At 38.2% G+C, this 22,227-nt stretch overlaps 2 protein-coding genes across 5 annotated transcripts in view; one reads left to right on the top strand and one right to left on the bottom strand.

Moving 5' to 3' along the window:
• CAMK4 (calcium/calmodulin dependent protein kinase IV) overlaps positions 1-22,227 on the bottom strand; it is a 220,865-nt gene that overhangs the window by 91,429 nt on the left and 107,209 nt on the right. For all 4 annotated transcript variants that reach the window (XM_028102834.2, XM_028102836.2, XM_028102835.2 and 1 more), the window contains one exon: positions 20,189-20,267. In XM_028102834.2, the coding sequence (XP_027958635.1) occupies positions 20,189-20,267 (79 nt within the window). The remainder of the gene's footprint in view (positions 1-20,188; positions 20,268-22,227) is intronic.
• Positions 12,703-14,863, top strand: LOC114208586 (neo-calmodulin-like). The gene is made up of 2 exons (XM_088023665.1): positions 12,703-12,718; positions 14,415-14,863. Exons 1-2 carry the CDS (start codon positions 12,703-12,705, stop codon positions 14,861-14,863), a joined length of 465 nt encoding a protein of 154 aa, XP_087879791.1.

The raw sequence follows: 22,227 nt of genomic DNA, 5'->3' as shown, positions 1-22,227 counted from the left end.
GTGTTATATCTCATTCAAATCTAGAAGTGGCTAGAAGGGCAAGAAGTTTCAGCTGTGTGTTTGGTTGGCCTAACTGCATGCAGTGGACAGTGGGCAATGAAGCTCTCCCGGGTCTGGACGACTGGTGGACAGAAGGAATCTGAAGAAGCCCAAAGGAGTTTGTCCAGTCACAGTGCCTTCTTAAGTTTTTACCTGTCATAAGGTAAGCCAGATTGACAACCATGGAATTACAGTCCTGCCTCTTTAGCTTACTGCATTTTACTGCTAATCAGATTATTGAAAACTTTGTCTTCCACTTACATTGTTTTATTGTTCCAGTTGTCAATTTGAAATGGATTGGGCACTTGGGGTTTTTCTTAAAAACTCTTTTAACTCCTCTATTTAAATTGCCCTAAATATTAAAAAAATACCTCCTTTTCATTGTCATGAAATCACCTTTGAAACATCCAATTTTAATGGCTTTTGAAATACTTTCAATATAAAACATACCTTTAGAAGATTATACATAAGAAAACATTAATAAAACAATTTAATAAAAGTGGTTAGTATACAGATGTGTCTGGTTTTAAAACTCCACAGAACTCGGGTGCCTGGGTGGCTCAGTTGGTTAAGCGACTGCCTTCGGCTCAGGTCATGATCCTGGAGTCCCGGGATCGAGTCCCGCATTGGGCTCCCCGCTCAGCGGGGAGTCTGCTTCTCCCTCTGACCCTCCCCCCCTCTCATGCTCTCTCTCTCTCTCTCATTCTCTCTCTCAAATAAATAAAATCTTAAAAAAAAAAACAACTCCACAGAACTCAAGATTGCTTAATATTGAAAGAAATCCCAATTTTACTATCTTTCTCCATGGGGGGAGAAAAAGAAATGGGTAAAAGGCATAATTCTAGAGCAACATCAGAGAAAAAGCCTCCATCATTGGAATAGAGTTAATCAAACATGGACCCTTCATTAAGATATAGAGCAGATACACTCCCATGCTGGGGCTGAGGAGTTTGCAGAAAAGAAGGGAGAAAAGTTTGACAGATATGTGAAGAAGAAATGATGAGGACTTAGGGAAAGAAAAGGAAACCAGTTTCTGCACTGTGGAAATGATGGATGGAAGCAGAGGTGGTAAAGGAATTGAGGAGAAGAAGAGGACTTTTTAACACCAGATTTCTGGTGGACTTGAGCCACTTGGGCATCTCAGATGTGGCCTAGATCCAGACTCTGGGATTTTAAATACTCTTGGTGGGTTAGGGGAACCTGTATGAGTAGAGACTACTGCTCTACTTCTATGATTCAGTCAAGTACAGTGGCATTTCCACATCAAACACTCAGCCTCATCTCATGTTCTTTGCAGGGACTGAGACTGTAAGTCTTGTTTGTCTCTCTGTTCCTTCTCTGGCTTCTTAGGCTCATTTGTGGTTTGAGCAATGACTGGAGAATATGATGCAAACTACAGAACTGTGCTCTTCAAACACTTTGTAGAAAAAGGCAAAACACAAATTATTAGTGAATAAATAAATAAGCAGACAAGTGTCTTTAAATTTTCACAACAATTCGGGGCACCTGGGTGGCTCAGATGGTTAAGTGTCTGCTTTCGGCTCAGGTCATGATCCCAGGGTCCTGGGATCGAGTCCCGCATCGGGCTCCCTGCTCCTTGGGAGCCTGCTTCTCCCTCTGCCTCTCTCTCTCTCTCTCTCTCTGTCTCTCATGAATAAATAAATAAATAATCTTTAAAAAAATTTTTTTCACAACAATTCTCTTCTGCATAGCTTCTGCTTAATTTAGCATCCTGTTTTCTGACATATCAACGAGTATATGTTGGCACTAACATGCTTGGTGAAGAGGCTTGACAGCTGGTACTTAGTTAAATTCAAGAATGACAGTTTTAGCCTACAAGGATTTAAAAGCTAAGAACTGATGTTTGAACATGCAAAAATCCAATGTGGTCTACAGATAAAAATACTGAGGTTGGTATCTTCAGTAACTGTAATTTTTACCAAGTCTGATTCTTCCCTTTATATTTTTGACCCAATGGAAACCTGGACATCTCATGATACCTTACTTTTTTCATTGTCTTCTCAAGCAGGGTCTTATTTTAGTCCCAATAGGAAATGTACCACAGGGCCTGGAACGATAGGTGTCCTTCTTGTTCCCCATTGCTATATCTAAACCATTTCTCCTCCATTGTCCCCCTAAAATCTCAGCTGTTTTGAAATGTCTGCCATCAGCCAACACGACTTGCAACCTTCTTTTGTTTTAGTCATCTTCCTATCTCCTTGTTATTCATCCTATTCTGAAGATTTTAGCATGTTTCAGCAACTTTATCTCAACCACTGATCCTGTCATCATTCTTAACAACTTCAACTTTCATGTGAATGATCCTGTCAACATCCTTGACCCTAGTTTCTCTGCCATTTCTTCAATTCCAACAATTTCTTCCTCCACTCTCCCTTAGTAACCCATTCCCATGGTCATATCCCAGGCTTTATCATTACTATCAATTACACCATTTCAAAAATACTGATTTCAAACCTCACACTCTCTGCTTTATACCTCCTGTCTTTTCAGTTCTTACATAGATTCCATGGTCCATTAAGATAAGCAGTGATTGCATAGTCCCCCAACTCCTTTGCTCTTATCTTCATCTGTTGGACTTGCCAGGTGAAACCCTTAAATTGGTTAAACTCTACTCTTCTTTTACTCCATGTCTGTGTCTGAACTGAAGTGTCTGGAATAAAATGTACAAGTTGACTGGTTCCATTTTTAATTTATGACCCCAAATCTCAAGGGGCCCTCAGCTCCCCACTTTGCAACAGAACACTACACTTTCTCTCCTCTAACATCCAACATTCCCTCCTCCCTTCATTCTCCTATCACAGCCTTGCTTCTAACCCACTGAGAAGATATAAACAATACAAAGAGAATACAATCTTGTCATCATCCAATCTATCACTCTATATACATCTGTATCCAATTAATTTCATCCATTTATTCTACAAATATTTTTGAACACCCACTACATGCAGATGTTATTCTGGGCATGAGGATACAGCAGTAAACAAAACAGATAAAGTTCCTAGGAATTTTATGTCCTAAGAAGCTTATGTTCTAGTGAAGATAAAAAAAAAAAAAGTAAATAAATAAAAGGTCCAAAGTCGATAAATACTAAGGAAGGAAAAAAAAAAACGTAAAAGATGTAGGGTGGTGAAGGACTGTTTGTTTGAAATGGACGGTTATGAAAGGTCTCTCTGACAAAGTAACATGGTACACAGCCACTTGGATTTGAAAGAGGAGTATTTCAGACACAGTAACAGCAAACACAAAGGCCCTCAGCCATGAGTGACAGCAAGGAGGCCAGTTTAGCCAAAGCAAAGTGACAGAGGAGGAAAGTAGTAGATGATGATGGAGACTCCTCATGACCAGGAGTCAGGTCATAAAGAGCCATGTCACCCAGGTAGGAACTTGGTATTTTAGTATGAGAGAGGTCAGACACAACTGGAAGGTTCTGAGAAAGGAATGACGATATTAGTTAAGTTTTGAAAGGATACTCTGAGGGGAGCCTGGGTGGCTCAGCCAGTTAAGTACCTGACTTTTGGTTTTGGTTCAGGTCATGATCTCAGGGTTGTAAAATTGAGCCTCACATCAGGCTCCACACAGTTGTGGAGCCTGCTTGAGATTTTCTTCTCCCTCTTCTTCTGCCCCCTCCTCTCCCTCTCTTAAAAAAAAAGAAGAAACAACAGTGCTCTGAATTTTACAGAGATGAGGATAATGGAAAGAGTAAAAGCAGGGACATGCAATAACAAGTTAGAGCAATTGTTCCAGTGAGAGATTATGGAAGTTTGGTAGTGATGATAGAGGTATGAAGCAGATGGATATTTTTAAGGAAGAGAAAATAGTATTTAAAGATGAACTGGCTATGGGATGTAAGAGAAAGAAAAATGTAAAAGCTGACTACAAATTTTTCAGCTTCAGAAACGGGAAGCATAAAATTGCCATTTACTGAGGGGGAAAGACTGGAGGAGCAGGTTCAGAAAGATGCTAATAACACTTTGGCCCTGTCCACTGTAGTGAACTCACCTACCAGATGTTCTCTTTCATTCTAGCTCTCTAATCATCTCGTTAATCTCTGAAGAAGCCAAAATGTCTTCCATTTCTGGGCCTTTTCACTTTGTGCTAGATAGTTTTCTGTCTTGAATGTTCTTCTCCCAGATCTTTCAGTGTGAGTTTGGACCCAGTAGAGAGGAGAATGGAAGGGGCAGATGCACAGTGGAGGTGATGGTTCAGAGGTGGAGGCAGTGATGAGCATTGGACATGGTGGGGTGGGACAGGAAGGAGATATTAATTGTAGAGGAACCAAAATCTTATTTTACATTTAACACTAACTAGCATAACACCAACCTTGTTCTCATCAGTATGGGAAGACAAACTCTAATAAGGCATGTCAATCAAATAAGCTTGCTTTTGAAAACTGTGAAACTCATTTTCTGATAGTTCTGTTAATAGCCACCTCCTACTCCCTACAGACTCTTAAGACACTGGCAGGGCAAAAAGGAGAAAAGTAGAGCTTTCCAATGGGGGAGGAGCCCAAGGATTGGAACAGAGTTTAGGCAAGACAAGAATGTCTCTGTGAAGTTCAAACCAGAAAGAAAGATGTTTATATTTCAGTACCTGAAATTTCTATAGTCAGGTAGATTCAGAACAGGGCAGTCTCCTTCAAGGGAGGCACCTCTGCTCCCTCATCCCCACATTCTAAAATCTAAGCCTTTCTGCTCACAGATGCCAGAAATTCTTTCAGAAGGAACAGCCTTTTATTTTACAGTGAATGAAACAGGCTTAAAATATTCCTGGGAAAGATGACAAGCTGAACAAAGTTTATACGAAAGATTTGGCTCATTCTAGACTCTCACTAGAAACAGATTTGGCTTAACAGAGAGAAAGAAGAATGGAGAAACACTATATATAAAGTAGAAAGGACTTTACATCTTTCACTAGCTCTTTTCCCGTTCTTGCATCTTTGTATCTCTCCCTGGGATTAAGAATATATGGGGGTAACCCTGATTTAATACCTCTTATCCCTAAAAAGACCTCATCCCTCAGTGCCTTACCTCTCTTCCTGCTTTTAAAGCATTTCTCTGCTTCCCTCCACAGAAAAACACTCCAGAGTTGTCTCTGCCTTCTTTCTCCACTTCCTCCACCCACCCCCTTGTATTTGTCAGTGGAGCCCAGTCTGGCTTCATCCCAAGAACTCCTCCAAACCACTCTTATAGAAAAATATCAGTGGTCTCCTTGGAGGAGCACTTGGAGCCAAACTATTCATCTTATCCTGTCAGCAGCATTTGATATATTTGATCACTCCATTCTCAAATAAAATTGATTATTCCATATCACCATTCTGGTCTGATTTTTCTTCTACTTTAAAGGCTGCAGAAGTATTGAAATACTTCCTAACTAATCTCTCTGCTTGGATTTTTACCCTTTATAACCATTTCCTCTGCATGCAAGCCAGAGTGATGTCTTTAAAATGTAAATCAGATCATGTCACTCTCCAACTTAAATGCCTTTATTGGCATCTATTATGCTTAGAATAAATGCGAACTCTTTACCATGGACCATAAAACTCTGGATGGCTTGGCCTCACCCTTTTGATCTGATGTCATTTTTCTCTCTACACAGGCCCTTCAACCACTAGACCAGACTCCAAACCCTTTGCACTTGTTACTTCCTCTTTCACAAGACCTTCTGACTTCTCAGAGAGTACTTGAGAGGCCTTCCCCAGATACTCTATCAAAAGTGACTACACATACATACACATTTATACATACACCATGAATCATATCACTCTAATCTCTTCATGATGTTTATAAATACCTATGTTATCATTTAATTACTAATTCATTATTTGATTTTTCTTTTTTTTTTAATTTAAATTCACTTAGCCAACATATAGTACCAGAACACAAGCCCTATGACACCAAGGGTTTTGTCCATTTTCTACACATCAGTATCCCCAGCATTATTTACCAATGCCTGGTATATAATAATCTGTTGAATGAATGAATGAATGATGAAGCTAGTGTTTGAATGCGAGAGATGGGTGGTTCAAAGAAAAGATCCCTGGTTTCACAGCTTTGGTTAGTTGAGATTAGAATTCGTTAGTCTGTTCTCTTGTCATTCGAATCTATATGACATTTTTGTCGTGCTATTGATACTAATAAGAGTGGAGAATGCCTATCTTACTGGCAGAGCAAAGTACCCAATCTAGGGCCTTCATGGGTACTTGCCCCCAAGGTAAATGAGTAATGTTCCAAGAAATAATAAATAATAATAAAAGCTTTGGTGGAGTCACTGACTTTCTAAATCCATTGCAGCAGATAGTGATGTTCCATGTCTGCTCCTCTCCCCCATCATAGGAAATACAGCTCTTCACACTGCCAAAAGAAGGCCTATTCTTCAAACAGCACACCTTGCCTTTATTTGTGTGATCAATGCTTTGAATTAAACACAATGAGAGAAAACATTAAAAGAAGAGGAAATGATGAAAATCAGAAACTGGTAGCCATGGAAGCTGGAGTGCACTATGTGCTCCTGAAGGAGGAGCTGGGAGGTCCTCAGGACACAGAGAAGTAGAGGGATGTGACTGCAAATTCTCTGCTTTGTCTCTGTGCCTGCTGGGGGACAGTTCAAGAGGAAAGCTTTGCTGGGTCCCTACTCCCCCAGATTCCCTGATGAGGGCACGTCAACACCAGCACAGTCAGATCCTTGCAAAAAAGAAGCTGATATCCTGTGATAAAAAAGGAATGGAATGTCAGCCTCCCAAATTCTCTTTTTGGGGGCACATTGCCAGGGCTGGAAGAAAATAAAGAGGTAGTATAAAGTTTTAGAGAAGTATCATAGCCACACTAAAAAAATGTGAAATATAAAACATAAGAATGAGGAACACACCCACCACTGTAATCACGAGAACTCTGTTTCATTTTCTTTCAACTTTTTAAACCCTGAGTATTTCTTTACATACTTCAAATATGGAGAGAGAGATTTGTTTCTTACTATTTTCGTGAAAAATACCATAAAATTTTATGGATACCTAACATTCACAAGCAGAATGTAAAACAGCTTTTTAATACCCCAGTGTCATCAATGACCATTTTTACCATTAGATACTTAGGATTTCTTAAAATTTGTCACTAACATAAATCATTCTGTAATGAACATCCATGGTTGTACTTTATTTTAAAATTCAACTTGAATTCTGGTTCTGCCATTTAGAGTCCTTGATATAAAATCATTTATCCTGTCTGAGGATTATTATTATTATTTTTTAAAGATTTTATTTGTCAGAGAGAGACACAGCAAGAGAGGGAACACAAGCAGGGGAAGTAGGAGAGGGAGAAACAGGTCCCCCGCCGAGCAAGGAGCCCAATGTGGGGGCCTGATCCCAGGACCCTGGCTGGGATCATGACCCGAGCCGAAGGCAGATGCCCAACGACTGAGCCACCCAGGCGTCCCTATTTCAATTTCTCCATAGATAAGAGACAATAACTGCTATCTACAGTATTATTGTTGTAAGGAGGAAATGAAAATATATGTGAAATCTCCTGGCCCATGGTAGATTTACAATGCCTTTCCTTGAAAGGATTTTGTAAAAAGTAAGGTAAATATTTCCTACTGTTCTATTTTCAATTTTCTGTGTTTTCCCATAAAAATTACTGTAACTGAAATAAACTAAATTTAGAAATATTGGGGTTTATGAGAGTGTCAGTCCTACTAAGGAAAATATGTCTAATAAATTTGAATATGGTTTAGTTCCCCTTTTCTTCTAAAAGTGAAAGACAACTTCATCAAAATCTTAAACTATGTCCAATATAATCTTCTTATTTGAAGGTAATCAAAGAGGGGAACTGATATCTGTTTGCATTTATATTTAAATGCCTTTCTTCACCTTTTATGAAGATTGGGATAAGAGCTGCACTACGCTGGTTAAGCTCCATGAAGATTTTAATACGAATTTCTTATATTTATTAACAACTATTGACCACTGAGGTCAAACCTGAGTTATTACAGACCTGGGTATCAGCAATGTCCTAATTCTAATTTCTATTAGAAATCAACTAATTGTAACTTTCCCTTTTAGTGCTGAGATAGGGAAACTGAAGGAATGCATAAAGACCTGCTTTTTGTTCCTTTTCCTGCTTCTGTTCTTGCTAGGACCTGCATGCCCATTTTGCACACACCTTAATACATGTAGTAGAAGACAAGGAGTTAATGATTTCTCTAGAATAGATAACATCTAAGGAAGAACCAGGTGAGAAGGACTGGATGCAGCTATCATATGCATATTTCAGATCACCAGCACTGGATATCTCAATGTCAAGGCCCCCAGCCTCCAAGGAAGAACACTTGGGCCCTCGTCCTTGTTCTAGGTGGTTCCTGGATGCTTGAGAGGACGTGTACACGGATCATGATTCTCAATAAACAAACAAACAAACAAACAAACAAACAAACCCAGGCCCCAAAGACGGGACTCTTCCTTTCCTTTCTGAGTCTCCCAGACACTATACCTACACTCTCTATATACCTTCAATAAACTCTGCTTTCACCTCCAGCTCACATCTGATTTCTATCCTGCATGCAGCCAGGAACCCTCTTGGCTGGTCCTGTGGGAACTCTCTGGGTCCCCGGACCCAGCCTGCCAGCATCAGTGCCTTCTAGTAGTTTTTATGTGGTCAAGGCAGTACTTTTCAAAATGCTTTTAAAATTAGCAAGAAGGCATGGAAACACAAAATTTAGTTTTGATTTTATACTTCTTTCAGTTGGACAGCAATAATTCAGGTGCAAAATTCCCAAACCATGTGAAGCAAGGGGTAGGACACTGTATACTCTAGAGGCCCTGAAATATCCATTTAATCCTAAAACTAAGTGATCACCTATTGGCTATAAAACTGACTAATTAGGTATTCAAAAAGCTTATGACTTTGTAATCTGTCAAATAACAAAAACAAAAAATACTCTTATAAACATTGCTATTTTAAATCTCATCAATTACATCTTGGGGTTGAATCCCTTATGAGGGTAGCTTTGAATAGGGGAAAACCTGGACATTCGTAGAAGCTTTAGCTCCTTAACTGTTCTTTCTAAGATAAATAAGGCTTTCAAATATGCTAGTTAATATTGTTCAAGGATACTAAAAACTTTTTTTAAAAAAAAAAGTAGTAAGTGACTGACAAAGATTTTAAATTACTCCCAAAGCAATATAATCATGTTCTGGGGCTTGAATTATAAAGAAAGAGATAGTAGAAATCTCAATGATTAAAGGTTTGAAAAAAAAAAATTCCGTTGTTGATATTGCTTCAGGGCAGTATTCTTCCTCTGGATTTGCCTCCGTTGCTGAAGAAGCATCTTAATATGAGTGAACCCTAGAGCTTCACTTTTCTGAAGAAACCGATGCTTCTAGAAATCCGAAGCTAAAGTGTGTCAGCTCAGTTCTTCTCAACATCATTTTCTTTAGAGAGATGCACACATCCTCCATGTACTCCCATTAGCTTGTCTTTAAGTCTGCTCTGGATTAAATGGCTCAGAGTTTACAGGTCCTATGCATGAGTAATTGGGTGGACATGTACAACATTTCATGATAATGTCCTAGTATTGTTCCCTCTCTGATACTCTCCAAGACTGTCAGGGTTCAGAGAAGGAATAGATCCATGCACTGGGCTGGTCTCTGATTTTGTGCTGCTGTCCCTGAATGTCTGACCATTATGTGACCCTATGATGTATCCCCAGCTGTCTATAGCTGCTGGGGCCCTCACCTGGTCAGGTGTTTAGTGCAGTCAGCAGCTGGTGATGAATGTGGTGCATGGGTACTTCATCCTCACTGGAGAGACCATGCCCCCATGGGTTACTTAAGCAAGCATGGAAAGAACAGGGCAAGGGAGAAACAGCTCTGAGAGAGATAAACTTACACTGAATATTTACCCTAAAGAAACTCTTTTAAACTAATAGAGACTTTTTTAAATGAGGAAAAACTGAGATATCTTTGACTGGAAATTTTAAGTATCTTTTCCCCAGATATCCAGGGGTACCATTCTTAGGAAGAATTTTAATTGTCATAGAAAATGGAGGATACTTTAAATTTTTTTGGCAGATAAAAATGTGACAGGTAAATTCTGATACTCATCCACATTCCCCTTCATAAAAATGTCAAATTTTAAAAGATGGCAATGGTAAACTTGGATCTGCTTTATCAGTGAAAAAAGTCATTCACAGCTTATAGTACTTTATTATGTATGCCCCCCCTTGACACTGATCACAATACCCAAATGTGTCCTCATGTTACTATGAAAAAATAGTTCTAGACTATTCTGATCTCAAAATCTCAAAAAAAAAAAAAATCTTCCCAATGACAGCTTGGTATGTTGTGGGCGCGGGGGGCGGGGGGGAAGCACTGTAGATATAACAACCCATTTGATACATTTTTCAGATTTCTGGGGTAGAGATAAATATGAGAAGCTTTAACTAAATTTATCCTGTGATGCTGACACTTGCAGCAGAGAAGAAACTGGAATTCCATACACACAGCCACGCCTGGGGTCACTGCATCCCATCTACCATTAAGACAAAGTACAAAGAGTCACACCAAGCAGTGTGTGTAGCTTGTATATTACACACTCCCCAGTTATTCCTCTTTCATTTGTTAGTGAATACTGTGTGCTGAAACTCATTAAACTAAACTTTTAACAGCATTTGGAAAAGAACTACGTTGCTTGTGTTCTCTGCACATAGGGAATATTGTTTACCTTTGTTTTAGGGTGGCTTAGAAATGCACTCAGTTTCTCGGTGTCTGTGTCAACAAAGGCTTTTTCACCCTTTATCAGCTTAGTAAGGAGCAGTATCCAGTTTCAGTCTCAGATCTGGGCCATGATCGTTCCTACCTTTTTTTGTCTTTTTTTCTATCAGGACCTAGTTGATATAAATAGAAAGGACCCAGATTTGGGACTCAAAAGCCCTGGGTTCAAATTCTATACGCTATTGTGTACTTTGAACATGTCTCTTTTCTAAAATTCCCATAAGTAAGATACTCCCACGGGGCACTTTGTGTTAACAGGTGAATGGGGCCACACAGTGTTTAATAATGAAATGTGGGCACCATTCTTATTAGCATTATGCTCCTTTACTTTAAAACTACTGAAGCGGCATAGGGTGATTTGAGGATGCTTCTTAAAAAAAAGCAGTTGAAACCTAATTCAATACTAAGAATTATTTGAATCTCTTCTATTTAATATCCTCTGCACACAGTCATTCATTTCCTCTCTTTTAGCAGATTAATGGTTTTGGAGTTCTATGACTTGATTCTTTTCTTTTCTTTTTTTAAGCCTTCTTTCTTCCCTCTCTTTTTACATTGTCTGGATGGATGCAGTTTTGACCATTATTCAACATTATACCATAAATATAAAAATCAAAATGTACTGAAACATTCTTCTCTGTTAACACTAATACTATAGCTTCTCCCCTTCCTACTAAGTTATGAATTCCAAGTTTGCTTTGAGGCTGGTAGGCTGTATTCCTTCAGGCTCTCTCAGCTCTCTGGTTGTGGCCCACTGGATACCACTCCCCAGCTCTGATCTTCCGACCTCAGTTCCTCTCAACTTCCATGCTCCCAGCACCACCTCTCTGGTTACAAGGCCTTTCCCATTCAGCTCTCTGATAAGTTTCTACTCTCTTTCTTCTATTAGGGTATGGCAACATAAGCTCTTCCTATAAGATTTCCTGTTTGTGGCTAGTTATGCATCTCCTTTTTCTGCTCCACAGTCTCCATATAAAGTGAAGGTCACTTTAGATTAACCTGCCCACTACTTATAAAAGAACTAGAGGTTTAAATGTGACCATCTGAGTGGATGGCACCACTGCAAAGTGTGTTTCCTTTCAGGCAACAGCACCCGAGCATGTGCCTATATTCTCAATCTCTCTTTCTCCCCTACCTCTCACCACCCTTCACAGCAGGTTGTCTGAATTATGGTGTTTATTTTTAAAAAGGCAACAAAATCCTGATGAGAGATCAATATAATGAGAGGACAGATAAGCAAGCTGAACTGTGACAGATTCCAGCAGTGTTTCTATCAAAAAAGAATCAAACTGAAACACTTAATTCTCTGCAAGAATGTTCAGACTTCCAAGTAGATCTCTGAATGGTAAAGCATACAAATCAGGCCAAGTGTTTAACATTCCACCCCACTACCTTTTTCTCTTGTAGACATATACTTGTCACAAACTGAATAGAAATATCCCTGTTCCTATTCCAGGAAACCTGGCTTAATAGTTCCTATGAAAATCAATAGGTTTCAACTGACAGAATGCTTGAAGAAGTTTCACTTCACTTGACATAGCTTGTTATCTGCAAGCTACTTTCCTTAATGTGTTCTGAGACCTCAATTGGGCCCAAAAAGTCTATTTGAGCTACTGATTTATATTCTTCTATCACTGACCAAAGGTGACCTTAACTTCACTTTCAGAGCACATCCATGAGTGGTTAAAAGTGTCAATGGCAACATAATAGATGCATATCTTTAACTCAGATGGACCCAGACATCTCTCTAACATACATCATAGCAAATGGAAAATGAATGGCCCATGGTCAGTTTTCTGTTCCCAAAGGCTAGGTAGAAAGAGACAAGAGCATGTAATCCTCAGTTTACCCAGTAGGATAAATGGTATTATCTCTATTTTAGAATGGAGGAATCTGGAAATCTCCTCTAATGGAGATGACCTGAAGATTCACCTACCAAGAATTTGGGAGGAGGCCTGTATATATTCTGTAATTTAATCTAGAACAACCTTTCAAATTCTCCTGCAACATCATAGTTATATACTCAAATAGTTAACTCATAAGAATATAAGGAAAAATGAATAGATATTAAATGCTAAATCATAGAATGATTAGCAAATCACAATGTGTGTTTCTTCAACTAACTGAGAAGAAGATAAAAGGCTCTTTCATCCTTTAGCACTTATGGAAATTTTATAGAAGTTAAAGGCATTTTCTCATAAATTAAATTATTCACAAAAACCTTTACAGAAATTGACAGGTAACTTTACATTCAAATAACTAAAATATGACAAAATTGAGACGTGGAACAGCTTCTACACTGTGGATGTAGTCACACTGCTCCAATGCTAAGAACCAGAATAGAGCCATAGGTTGAACGCATTCTAAAGCTAGCAATCACGAGCACCCAAGATTTGTTTATGTAGGAGGTCTCAGGATCAGAAATTTTTATTTAGCACCATATTAAATTTGATAATAATAGTAAAATATATACCTTTTTAGCAGAAATTTTAAAAGCACTCTAAATATAATTAATCTTATTCACACAGAATTGCACAATACGTCGGGTGCTGCTTACTGCTCAGTTTTAAACAAAGCTGATGAGAACATCAGAATCGCATAGAATGAACTGGTACTATCATAATATAAAATGCTTGTGTGGACCCTTTATAATTAATAATAAGAACAATGTTCCCATTTACAACAAGCTTCCTGGGTGTTGAGAAATATTTTACACAAATTATCTCACTTTAATCTTCACTAGAACACCATGAGCTAGATGTTCTTAAAGCCATTTTACAGATGGAGAAACTAAGATTGAGAGATTTATACAATTTGTTGTAAAGCCACACAAGTAGTAAGTGGCAGAAGGGATTCTCAGCTCAATCTGTCTGGCTCCAGAGCCCATAATCTCACGTACAACTGCACAGCCCTTCTTAAGGAGAGTCAGAATACCTATACACGCTGAACTGGCACACAGATTGGCGCTCAGACTCACAAATTCTGATTTTATATACTGAGCCCCAGTACTGGGTATTTCATGAAACGGCATGGGCTTCACAGTAAGCTGAATGCAATCTCTTCCAAGAGCTGAACCATGTAGCTAGAAGTTTCATCTCAATTCTAGAATTCAAATATTTGTCTACAAAATTCCAGGGACACTATAAATGATTGGTGAGCATAATTTTCTTAAATCTCCATCAGTTCTTCTTGAAGCCATACAAGCCATACTGATAGGGCTGACGTGTGATTATTTAGATATGCCCTGAGGTACATACTCCTCAGGAAGAAAGGTAAAGCATGTGACTCACTCCTGAAATAGTAACTACATTATCACCATGCCATTCTTCAAAAGTTGTGATTCCATTTAACTCCGCAAAATTCAGTCCAAACTAAAGGTTCCATCTGCTTAATCTGTTCAAATTCTGACACTTTCTTGAATCTGTTTTTCTCATTTTGTGCAGTTTTAAGTTCAACATATTCAAAAGTTGTGTGACATCAGTAAAAAGGTTCCGTCTTGGCAGTTGCCAGGACAGCGTGGCCAGAGAAGCAAAGGCAGGAGCCACACCACGTCCCAGCGGTGGCGGCTGCGAGCTGAGCCCGAGGGACGCATCACAGGCTGACCAACGGACTGAAGAGCAGACTGCAGCAGTCAAAGACGCTTTTTCACCATTTGACAAGGATGGTGACGGAACTATAACAACAAAGGAATTGGGAACTGTAATGAGGTCTCTTGGGCAGAATCCCACAGAAGCCGAGTTACAGGACATGATTAATGAAGTAGATGCTGAAGGTAATGGCACAGTTAACTTCCCAGAATTGCTGACAATGATGGCAAGAAAAATTAAAGATACAGACAGTGAAGAAGAAATTAGAGATGCACTCTGTGTGTTTGATAAGGATGGCAATGGCTGTATTAGGGCAGCAGGGCTTCGCCATGTGATGACAGACCTGGGAGAGAAGTTAACAGATGAGGAGGTTGATGAAATGACCAGGGAAGCAGATATTGATGGTGATAGTCAAGTAAACTATGAAGAGTTTGTACAAATGATGAAAGCAAAGTGAAGACACTGTACAGAATGTGTTCAATTTCTTGTACAAAATTGTTTATTCACCTTTTCTTCGTTTGTAACTTATATGTAAAAAGGTTTCCCCCGGCTGTCAAAAATTATGCATGTGTAGTAATTAGGACTTCATTCCTCCATGTTTTCTTCCCTTATCTTACTGTCATTGTCCTGAAACCTTATTTTAGAAAACTGATCAAGTAACATGTTGCATGTGGCTTACTCTGGATGTATCTAAGCCCTTCCGCACATCTGAACTTAGATGGAGTTGGTCAAATGAGGAAACATCTGGGTTATGCCTTTTTAAGTAGTTTTCTTTAGGAACTGTCAGCATGTTGTTGAAGTGTGGCATTCTAACTCTGTGTGGACTATGGACAGTCAACAATATGCACTTAAAAGTTGCACTATTGCAAAATGGGTATATTATCCAGGTACTCGTACACTATTTTTTTGTACTGCTGGTCCAGTACCAGAAACATTTTCTTTTATTGTTCCTGGCTTTTAAACTTTATTTAGCCACTTATAGAAAATCTGCTTATGGCACAATTTGCCTCAAATCCATTCCAAGTTGTGTATTTGTTTTCCAATAAAAAAATTACAATTTACTGCTCCCCCAGAAAAGTTTCCATCTTCTAAATCACGGCTTGTCCTAATAGCTGTATCTGTTAGAATCTTTTAATGCCCCAAAGTTGTTAATCTGAGGAAGTAGTTTAGTAAATCCTTTTCCTCTACTTCAATTTCTTCGAAGTACCACATGAAATGGAGATGATAAAGGGCTCATGAATGAAAAAATAAAAAAGTTAGCCTTGTGCCCTTCACCCTTGATTCATGTTTTACAAAGTTCACGGTACAAGTTCCACTGATGCATGCAATCACTTAGTTCTTGTATGCAAGGCGATAAAGAACTTACGGGTGACCAAAATGGCACTGCCTGTGAATCTGTACTTGTTTCAAAATTAAAGTTACGAAACCGGCCACCTTTTTCCCAGGAAGACAGTATGGATGCCACTCCAAGAGAAATGAGGACTACTGCAGTACGAGGACCATGAATACTAGCGGAAAAAAATTAAACAAATACATGATCACAAAAGCTTTTCATTCCTCTCTTGTTTACTCTTACTGTCCTCAAAGCTTTATCTTGATTAAGGACACAATGAGATGAATAGATATTGCTTCTGGAAATGTCCAGGTTTTAGGGTAAAGGGTTGGTTCAACTATAATGTTCTGTTTTCTGGCACTTCAATACATCTGTAATAGAGAGAGTGACTGGTGTTTATCATAACATTTAGAAACTGCAAGATTTTGAAATGCTTTTTGAATGGCCAGAAGAAATGCTAAGTTATGATACATAGGATGTCAATGTTGAAGTATGTTTTAACCCAAATTCTTGGTTATGAGAATTTTCATATATACTGAAATGTTGAGATACCAGCATGGATGCTAGTATATTGTCCTATATTCAATAATTGTTGATTTTTGCCATATTTTCTTTCTCTCCCCATATGCACACACACATACTCACACACTTCTTTGTTGCTTATCTATCTGAAAGTAAGTTGCAGGCATTATTACCTTGGTTAATATGTATTTTAATGTATACTAGTTCTATGAAATGTCATTATCTATATATAAAAAGTACATGGTATTATATCCATATATAAAATATCTGGCAATTAAAAATATTTTTATTATAATTACATGTTAATTTCCCATACAGATATTTTATTAGTCAAAATACTCAATTGTCTAAACATGACAATTTGTGTTTATTTTCAGTATTAACTCTGTCCTGTACCTGACAACCAAAGAGATAATGGATTTCTCCATAAGGGCTCGTGCTTTAGTCTGTCTTCCTGTGGGTAAATTAGAGTCACTGTCTATCACCCAGATATGTGAGTGCCTAATGGATTCTCAGTGAAGAATTAGGAGTTTCTTATTGCCACATGTAAACTAAATCCTTCCTGAAATATTAAGCAATGAGAAAGGACATAACATTGCCACAAAATAAAATTTGGGTAGACTATATTGAAAAAGTATTTAAACAGATCCTGGGAAAGAAGATTATTGTTATCAAATAACTGACTGTAAAAGAGATGGGAAATCTTTCTTGAACTTAAAAATGTTCATATGTGAATTTAATCACCTATAAACTGGATGAGTTTTCTTAGGTTTATTAACTTTCTTGAATGTGATGTAAGTTTCACTTATCTTCAGATAAAATATTGAATGGCATATTTTGAAATTCACCTTGGAAGTCTTCTCTTATAGATGGTATTATGGGCAGAATTGTGTCCCCCCCAAAAAGATATGTTGAAGTCCTAACCAGCAGTACTTCTGAAAGTGATGTGATTTGGAAATTGAGTTGTTGTAGATATGAGTTCATTTAAGATGAGGTCATAGTGGAGTAGGATCAGTCCCTAACACAATAGGAATGGTGTCATTCTAAGAAGAGGAAAATTTGGACACAGACAATGCACAGAGGAAAGATGAGATGCAGACACATAGGGAGAAGGTGGCCATGTGACAACGGAGGCAGAGATTAGAGTGACCCATCTGCAGGGCAAGCTTCTGTCACCATGAGCTGGGAGAGAGGCATGGAACAAGTTCTCCCTGAGCACTCTCAGAAAGAATCGACCCTGACAAAACCTTGATTTCAGACTTCTGGCCTCAGAACTGTAAGAGAATAAATTTCCATTGTTTTAAGCCTCCCAGTTTGTGGTGGTTTATTACACCAGACCCAGGAAATTCTTACAGATAGCTGATGACAGAACGACAGACGGACAGACAGATAGACAATCTTTCAGACCTTTTAGGTTTAGGTCTAGTCATAAAATGAGGACTCGAGGAACTATCCAATGAAGTAGCATAGTGGTCCCAAAGTTATTAGGTGAACCACGTAAAACTGCCATTTTTGTAGGTAAAAAAAATGATTTGAGAGGCAGTTTTTTGTGGCTCAATCTAATAAATATATTACATAAATAATTCAGTTTCTTTTTTTTAAGATTTTATTTATTTATTTGAGAGAGAGAGAGAGAGAATGAGAGATAGAAAGCACGAGAGGGAAGAGGGTCAGAGGGAGAAGCAGACTCCCCGCTGAGCAGGAAGCCTGATGTGGGACTCAATCCCGGGACTCCAGGATCATGACCTGAGCCGAAGGCAGTCGCTTAACCAACTGAGCCACCCAGGAGACCAAATAATTCAATTTCTAAAGCCCCCTTTTCCCTGAAAGAACAGATCTTTAATGGAACTCACTAGGAAAATACTTTGTTTTCCTTGTTTTGCTTTTCTTCTGTAAAGAGATTCATAGGCTTCATTCATTTCATTTAGATAAGGAATTTCTGCCTTCATGACCTATATGAAATGAAACACTGGAGGCAACTGCTTTTTGAGGTTTTGCCGCCTATTTCTCTCATTTACACATCTCTGTGCATGGTTTATTCTAGGAGACAATGCTGGAGATCCCACCCCATTCACGTTCAAAGCTTGGGTTTCTCCAGGGGATTTCCTCTCATTCCCTTTGGCACAGCAGTAACTGTGTTTGACAACATTAGCCTTACAGCACCGCTCTGCATCTCCATCTGACACTTGGTTCCCGTCCACATTTTCTTCCCGCCTGTCTTCTGAGGAAGATGTTTCCACAACAGAGGTGGAGAAGAGAAGACAGCAAGGGCAAACTAGAGCTTTACTTTCCCAATGAATGAGTCACGAACCCACCAAATGTCTTCCTGTCTCTTATTCCAATTCAACCAAAGATTTTTGGCATAAACCAATATTTTCTAAACCAGCCCTTTGTCCTTTGGGATTCTGAGCATTCACATGTCATTTCTAAGTGTTTCTTCTCCTAGACATTCATACAGCTAGTCCCTTTCAAAGTTTCCTCAACTATGAAAACAAAACAACCGCTCACAAATTTTACTGACATTTTTTTTTTAACCAGCAACAAAGGATAAAATGAAGTCCAAAAACATCTCTTGTGTGACTACTACTAAAGCACGCCAACTTATTTTCCTAAAAAGTAGGTATTTACTTGGAAGTTCCATTTCATAAAATTTTAATAATCCTTAGTTCAAATAAATGTTATGACTATAAGAAATTGATTTAAGAGAAAATTCCAAACCTTATCAATCAAAAGATTCCTTACATTCTGGAGTAACTTAAATCATTGCCTACACCAAATAGGAAATCTAGAATATGGGGTTTCTAGTAGCAACTGACATTTAAATCATTAAATTATTCTTCAATTAAACTGTCTTTGTTAGTTTGCTCTGGCTTTAAATTCTAACAGATTGTTTCAAAATGTCATTCTACTTTTACTCAATTGAAAACCGCATGCCATTATTCTCTTCTTCATTATATGAGATTCTAAAATTTCCCTGTGCCAGACAATACATAAACAACTGGTGATATTAGAAAAAAAAAAACCTTGTCCTAAAAGAGGTATCATTTGATTTCAAAATTTATGATATTATTTCTCTCCTCAGCACACTTTACTTTCAGAAGTATAAATATTTCACATATGTGTTCCCACAGAATTTAGAAAGGAAGAATGTGCTATAAAAGATTATGTTGTGTTTTTGTGGTTTTATAAAGGACAACTCTTTCAAGGCAGAGAGTAGTAGTGCATTGCTATGACAAACCCTCTCTGGGATGCAGGGACTACCATGAATGCTGGTGTTAGATGCTGCCATTTCTATCGTGAACTCTTACCTGCTGCACTTCTTACTCATTGGAGATGAGCCTGAATAACTTTGCCCCCTTGGCTCGCCTACGAGTATATGGCAAACAGAAGCAATATGAAAACCCAATCCTTCCTTCTTGTTCAAACAGAGACATCTTAAATGAACAGGCTCAGTCCTAGAAACAACAGCATTTGTCTAGTTGCACTTCACTGAAGCAAACCCAACAAGTTAGAAGCTGATGACTCCTTTCACAAATACAGCTATTTGTGTTTCATTTAGGTATTTTTTTAAACAGCAAGCATTTCTAGTATATTAAACTGTGATTGGAGATTCTATAGCTGTACACATATATAGCTGAAAACATGACTGGTATACAAAGTACACCAGGTTGACCTGCCAGCTCTAAAGGTTTCTCCTTACCACACTTCTCCCCACAACCACATCCAGCCTGAGATCCGGTCGCTTTCAAAGAGTCACGCAGTTTCCATCAGAAAACAACCCATTTGGCTGCACTCTCATACTCAGGATTTAGGTGAGTTAGCTGCACACAGCATTTCTCTGGCCTCTCTGGCCTGTGAATCAGGGCTCCTGGCTTCTCCAGGTCACAGATCCCTTAGAGATGCTGTTATATAATGAAATAAACTTACTGTTTTCTTTAACACTTTGAGAGCATAAGGCTTCTGGGTCCCCTTCTGTTTGCATCTGTACACAATGGATGTAGCACCCCTTGAGGGGGAAAAAGACAAAAAGAAAATGTTACGCTCTGAACCTGAAATCAAGGGGAAAGCTTGAAAATAAGTCTTGCAGTTACCCTCATAACCGACAAATGTTTATAAGTTCTACTATAGGAACCAGCCCAATTGTATTTTTTTTTCTCACAACTGAATACAGTTTTCTCAGAAAAGTTCTAGGTTTTCCAGTCTGTTCTTTTCCTCCTGGCCCATCCCTACACAAGTAACATGCCCAGGGCTGCTCCATTCAGTAGGCTCTGGAATAACCTGCGTCCTCAGGTGAACACAGCTTTTGGACGACATCCACCAAATTTCAGAGTCCCTGAGCTTTCCTAAAGGTATGTGTCTGGAGTGAAATTAGCCATACGGCTTCAGGGAGAGGGTTTAAGTTCAGCATGGGGCTGTAAGGGTCAGGACAGTGAGCACTACTTGGCAAAGGAACAGGGGACCCTGTAAATTTACACCAATTCATTTGGTGCCCTGGCATTCTCCCAGTGCCAACATTAGCCCCACAGAGATTCTGGCTGGCTCTTTCATCTTGGTGAACACTGCTACCACTTATTTACATATGCCCTAACAAAAATAATTATGTGAGATATGAAGGAGAAAATATTATAGAAATGGCTAAAGACATATAGAGGAAAAGTAGATCTATCTTTCTATAAAAAAAACTCAAAGAAGTACAGAATGTTTTTTACCTGTAAAGGGGAATGGCAAGAAGGGGCTCAGTAACTGTCTTCATACATGTGTGAGGTTACTAAAAGGAGAACATTAAAAAGCAGACAGTGTGGTCCTGATGATCCTTTTCCTCACACAACAGCAGGACAATGAAATAGAGACAGAAGCCCATAGACCAAGCAGGCTTAAGTTACAACCTCAGAAAGAGAACTTTTAGATAAATCTTAAAATAAGATCAGTTGAAGTAAATCTGTCACACTTTGAAAATTAGGCCAAAGGACTCTTATGACACATTCAATCCTGTGGTTCTGAAATTCTAAGTAAGCAACAAAAGAATTCTAAAAATCAAACATATTCCTAGCTGCCTATTCACAATCCATTTTTAACAGAGTCAGGAGAAGGCAGGGACCGGTGGTGTTTGTGCTAGTAGAGAAGAAAAATTTCAATGCATTTTTAAAAACTTTGGTAAGACATAACATATACACAAAGAAATAAAGAATTTTAGAAATGGAATAAATGTAGGTAAATATAAAATTCAACTTTATTTTAGCTGCCCAAAAGATAACTATCTAGAACAAAACTATTGACAATGCATTGTGTTTATAGCATATGTAAAAGTAAAATGTATGATAATAGCACAAAGATTGGGGTAGAAATTGGGAAAATAATGTTGGATTCTTATACTACATGTTAAGTATTATGAGATTATCTAACAGTAGACTAACTAAAAATGTATACTGTATAACCTAGGGCAATGAATAAAATAATTTGAAAAAGCAGTAATAAAAAAATCAATAATGGAGCTAAAATGGAATAATCAAAAATGAAATGTGAGAGAGGAAGAAACAAAAGACTAAAAAATTAAATAGCTAAAAGTATGTTGGATTTTAATCTAATCACAGTAGTAATTACATTGACTATAAACTTTTATAAACACATTAATTAAAAATAGAGATCATCAGATTGGATTGAAAAATCAAGATCAAATTATATGCTGTATACAATAAGCCCATTTAAATATAAAGGCTAAAAATAAAATTACAGAAAAGAGATACTATGCAATTTCTAATGAAAAGAAAGCAGAAAAAGCTATATCAATAACATGTCAGCCAGACTTCAGAATAAGTATAAAAATGGACATTACTTAATGATGAAGGGGTCACTTTTCCAGAATGACATAGCAAATGTAAATGTGTATGCACCTAACAACAGCGCTTCAAAGTCCATGAACCAAAACCGACAGAACTGATGGGAGAAAAAGACAAATCTACAAATAC

The sequence above is a fragment of the Eumetopias jubatus genome, unplaced genomic scaffold (assembly GCF_037043125.1).
Source record: "Eumetopias jubatus isolate StellerSeaLion01/CBP00866 unplaced genomic scaffold, mEumJub1_p1.0 scaffold_5, whole genome shotgun sequence".
In the NCBI taxonomy this organism is placed as follows: Eukaryota; Metazoa; Chordata; class Mammalia; order Carnivora; family Otariidae; genus Eumetopias; species Eumetopias jubatus.
The sequence above is the reverse complement of the archived record's forward strand: the minus strand, read 5'-3'. Positions and strand labels throughout refer to the sequence as shown.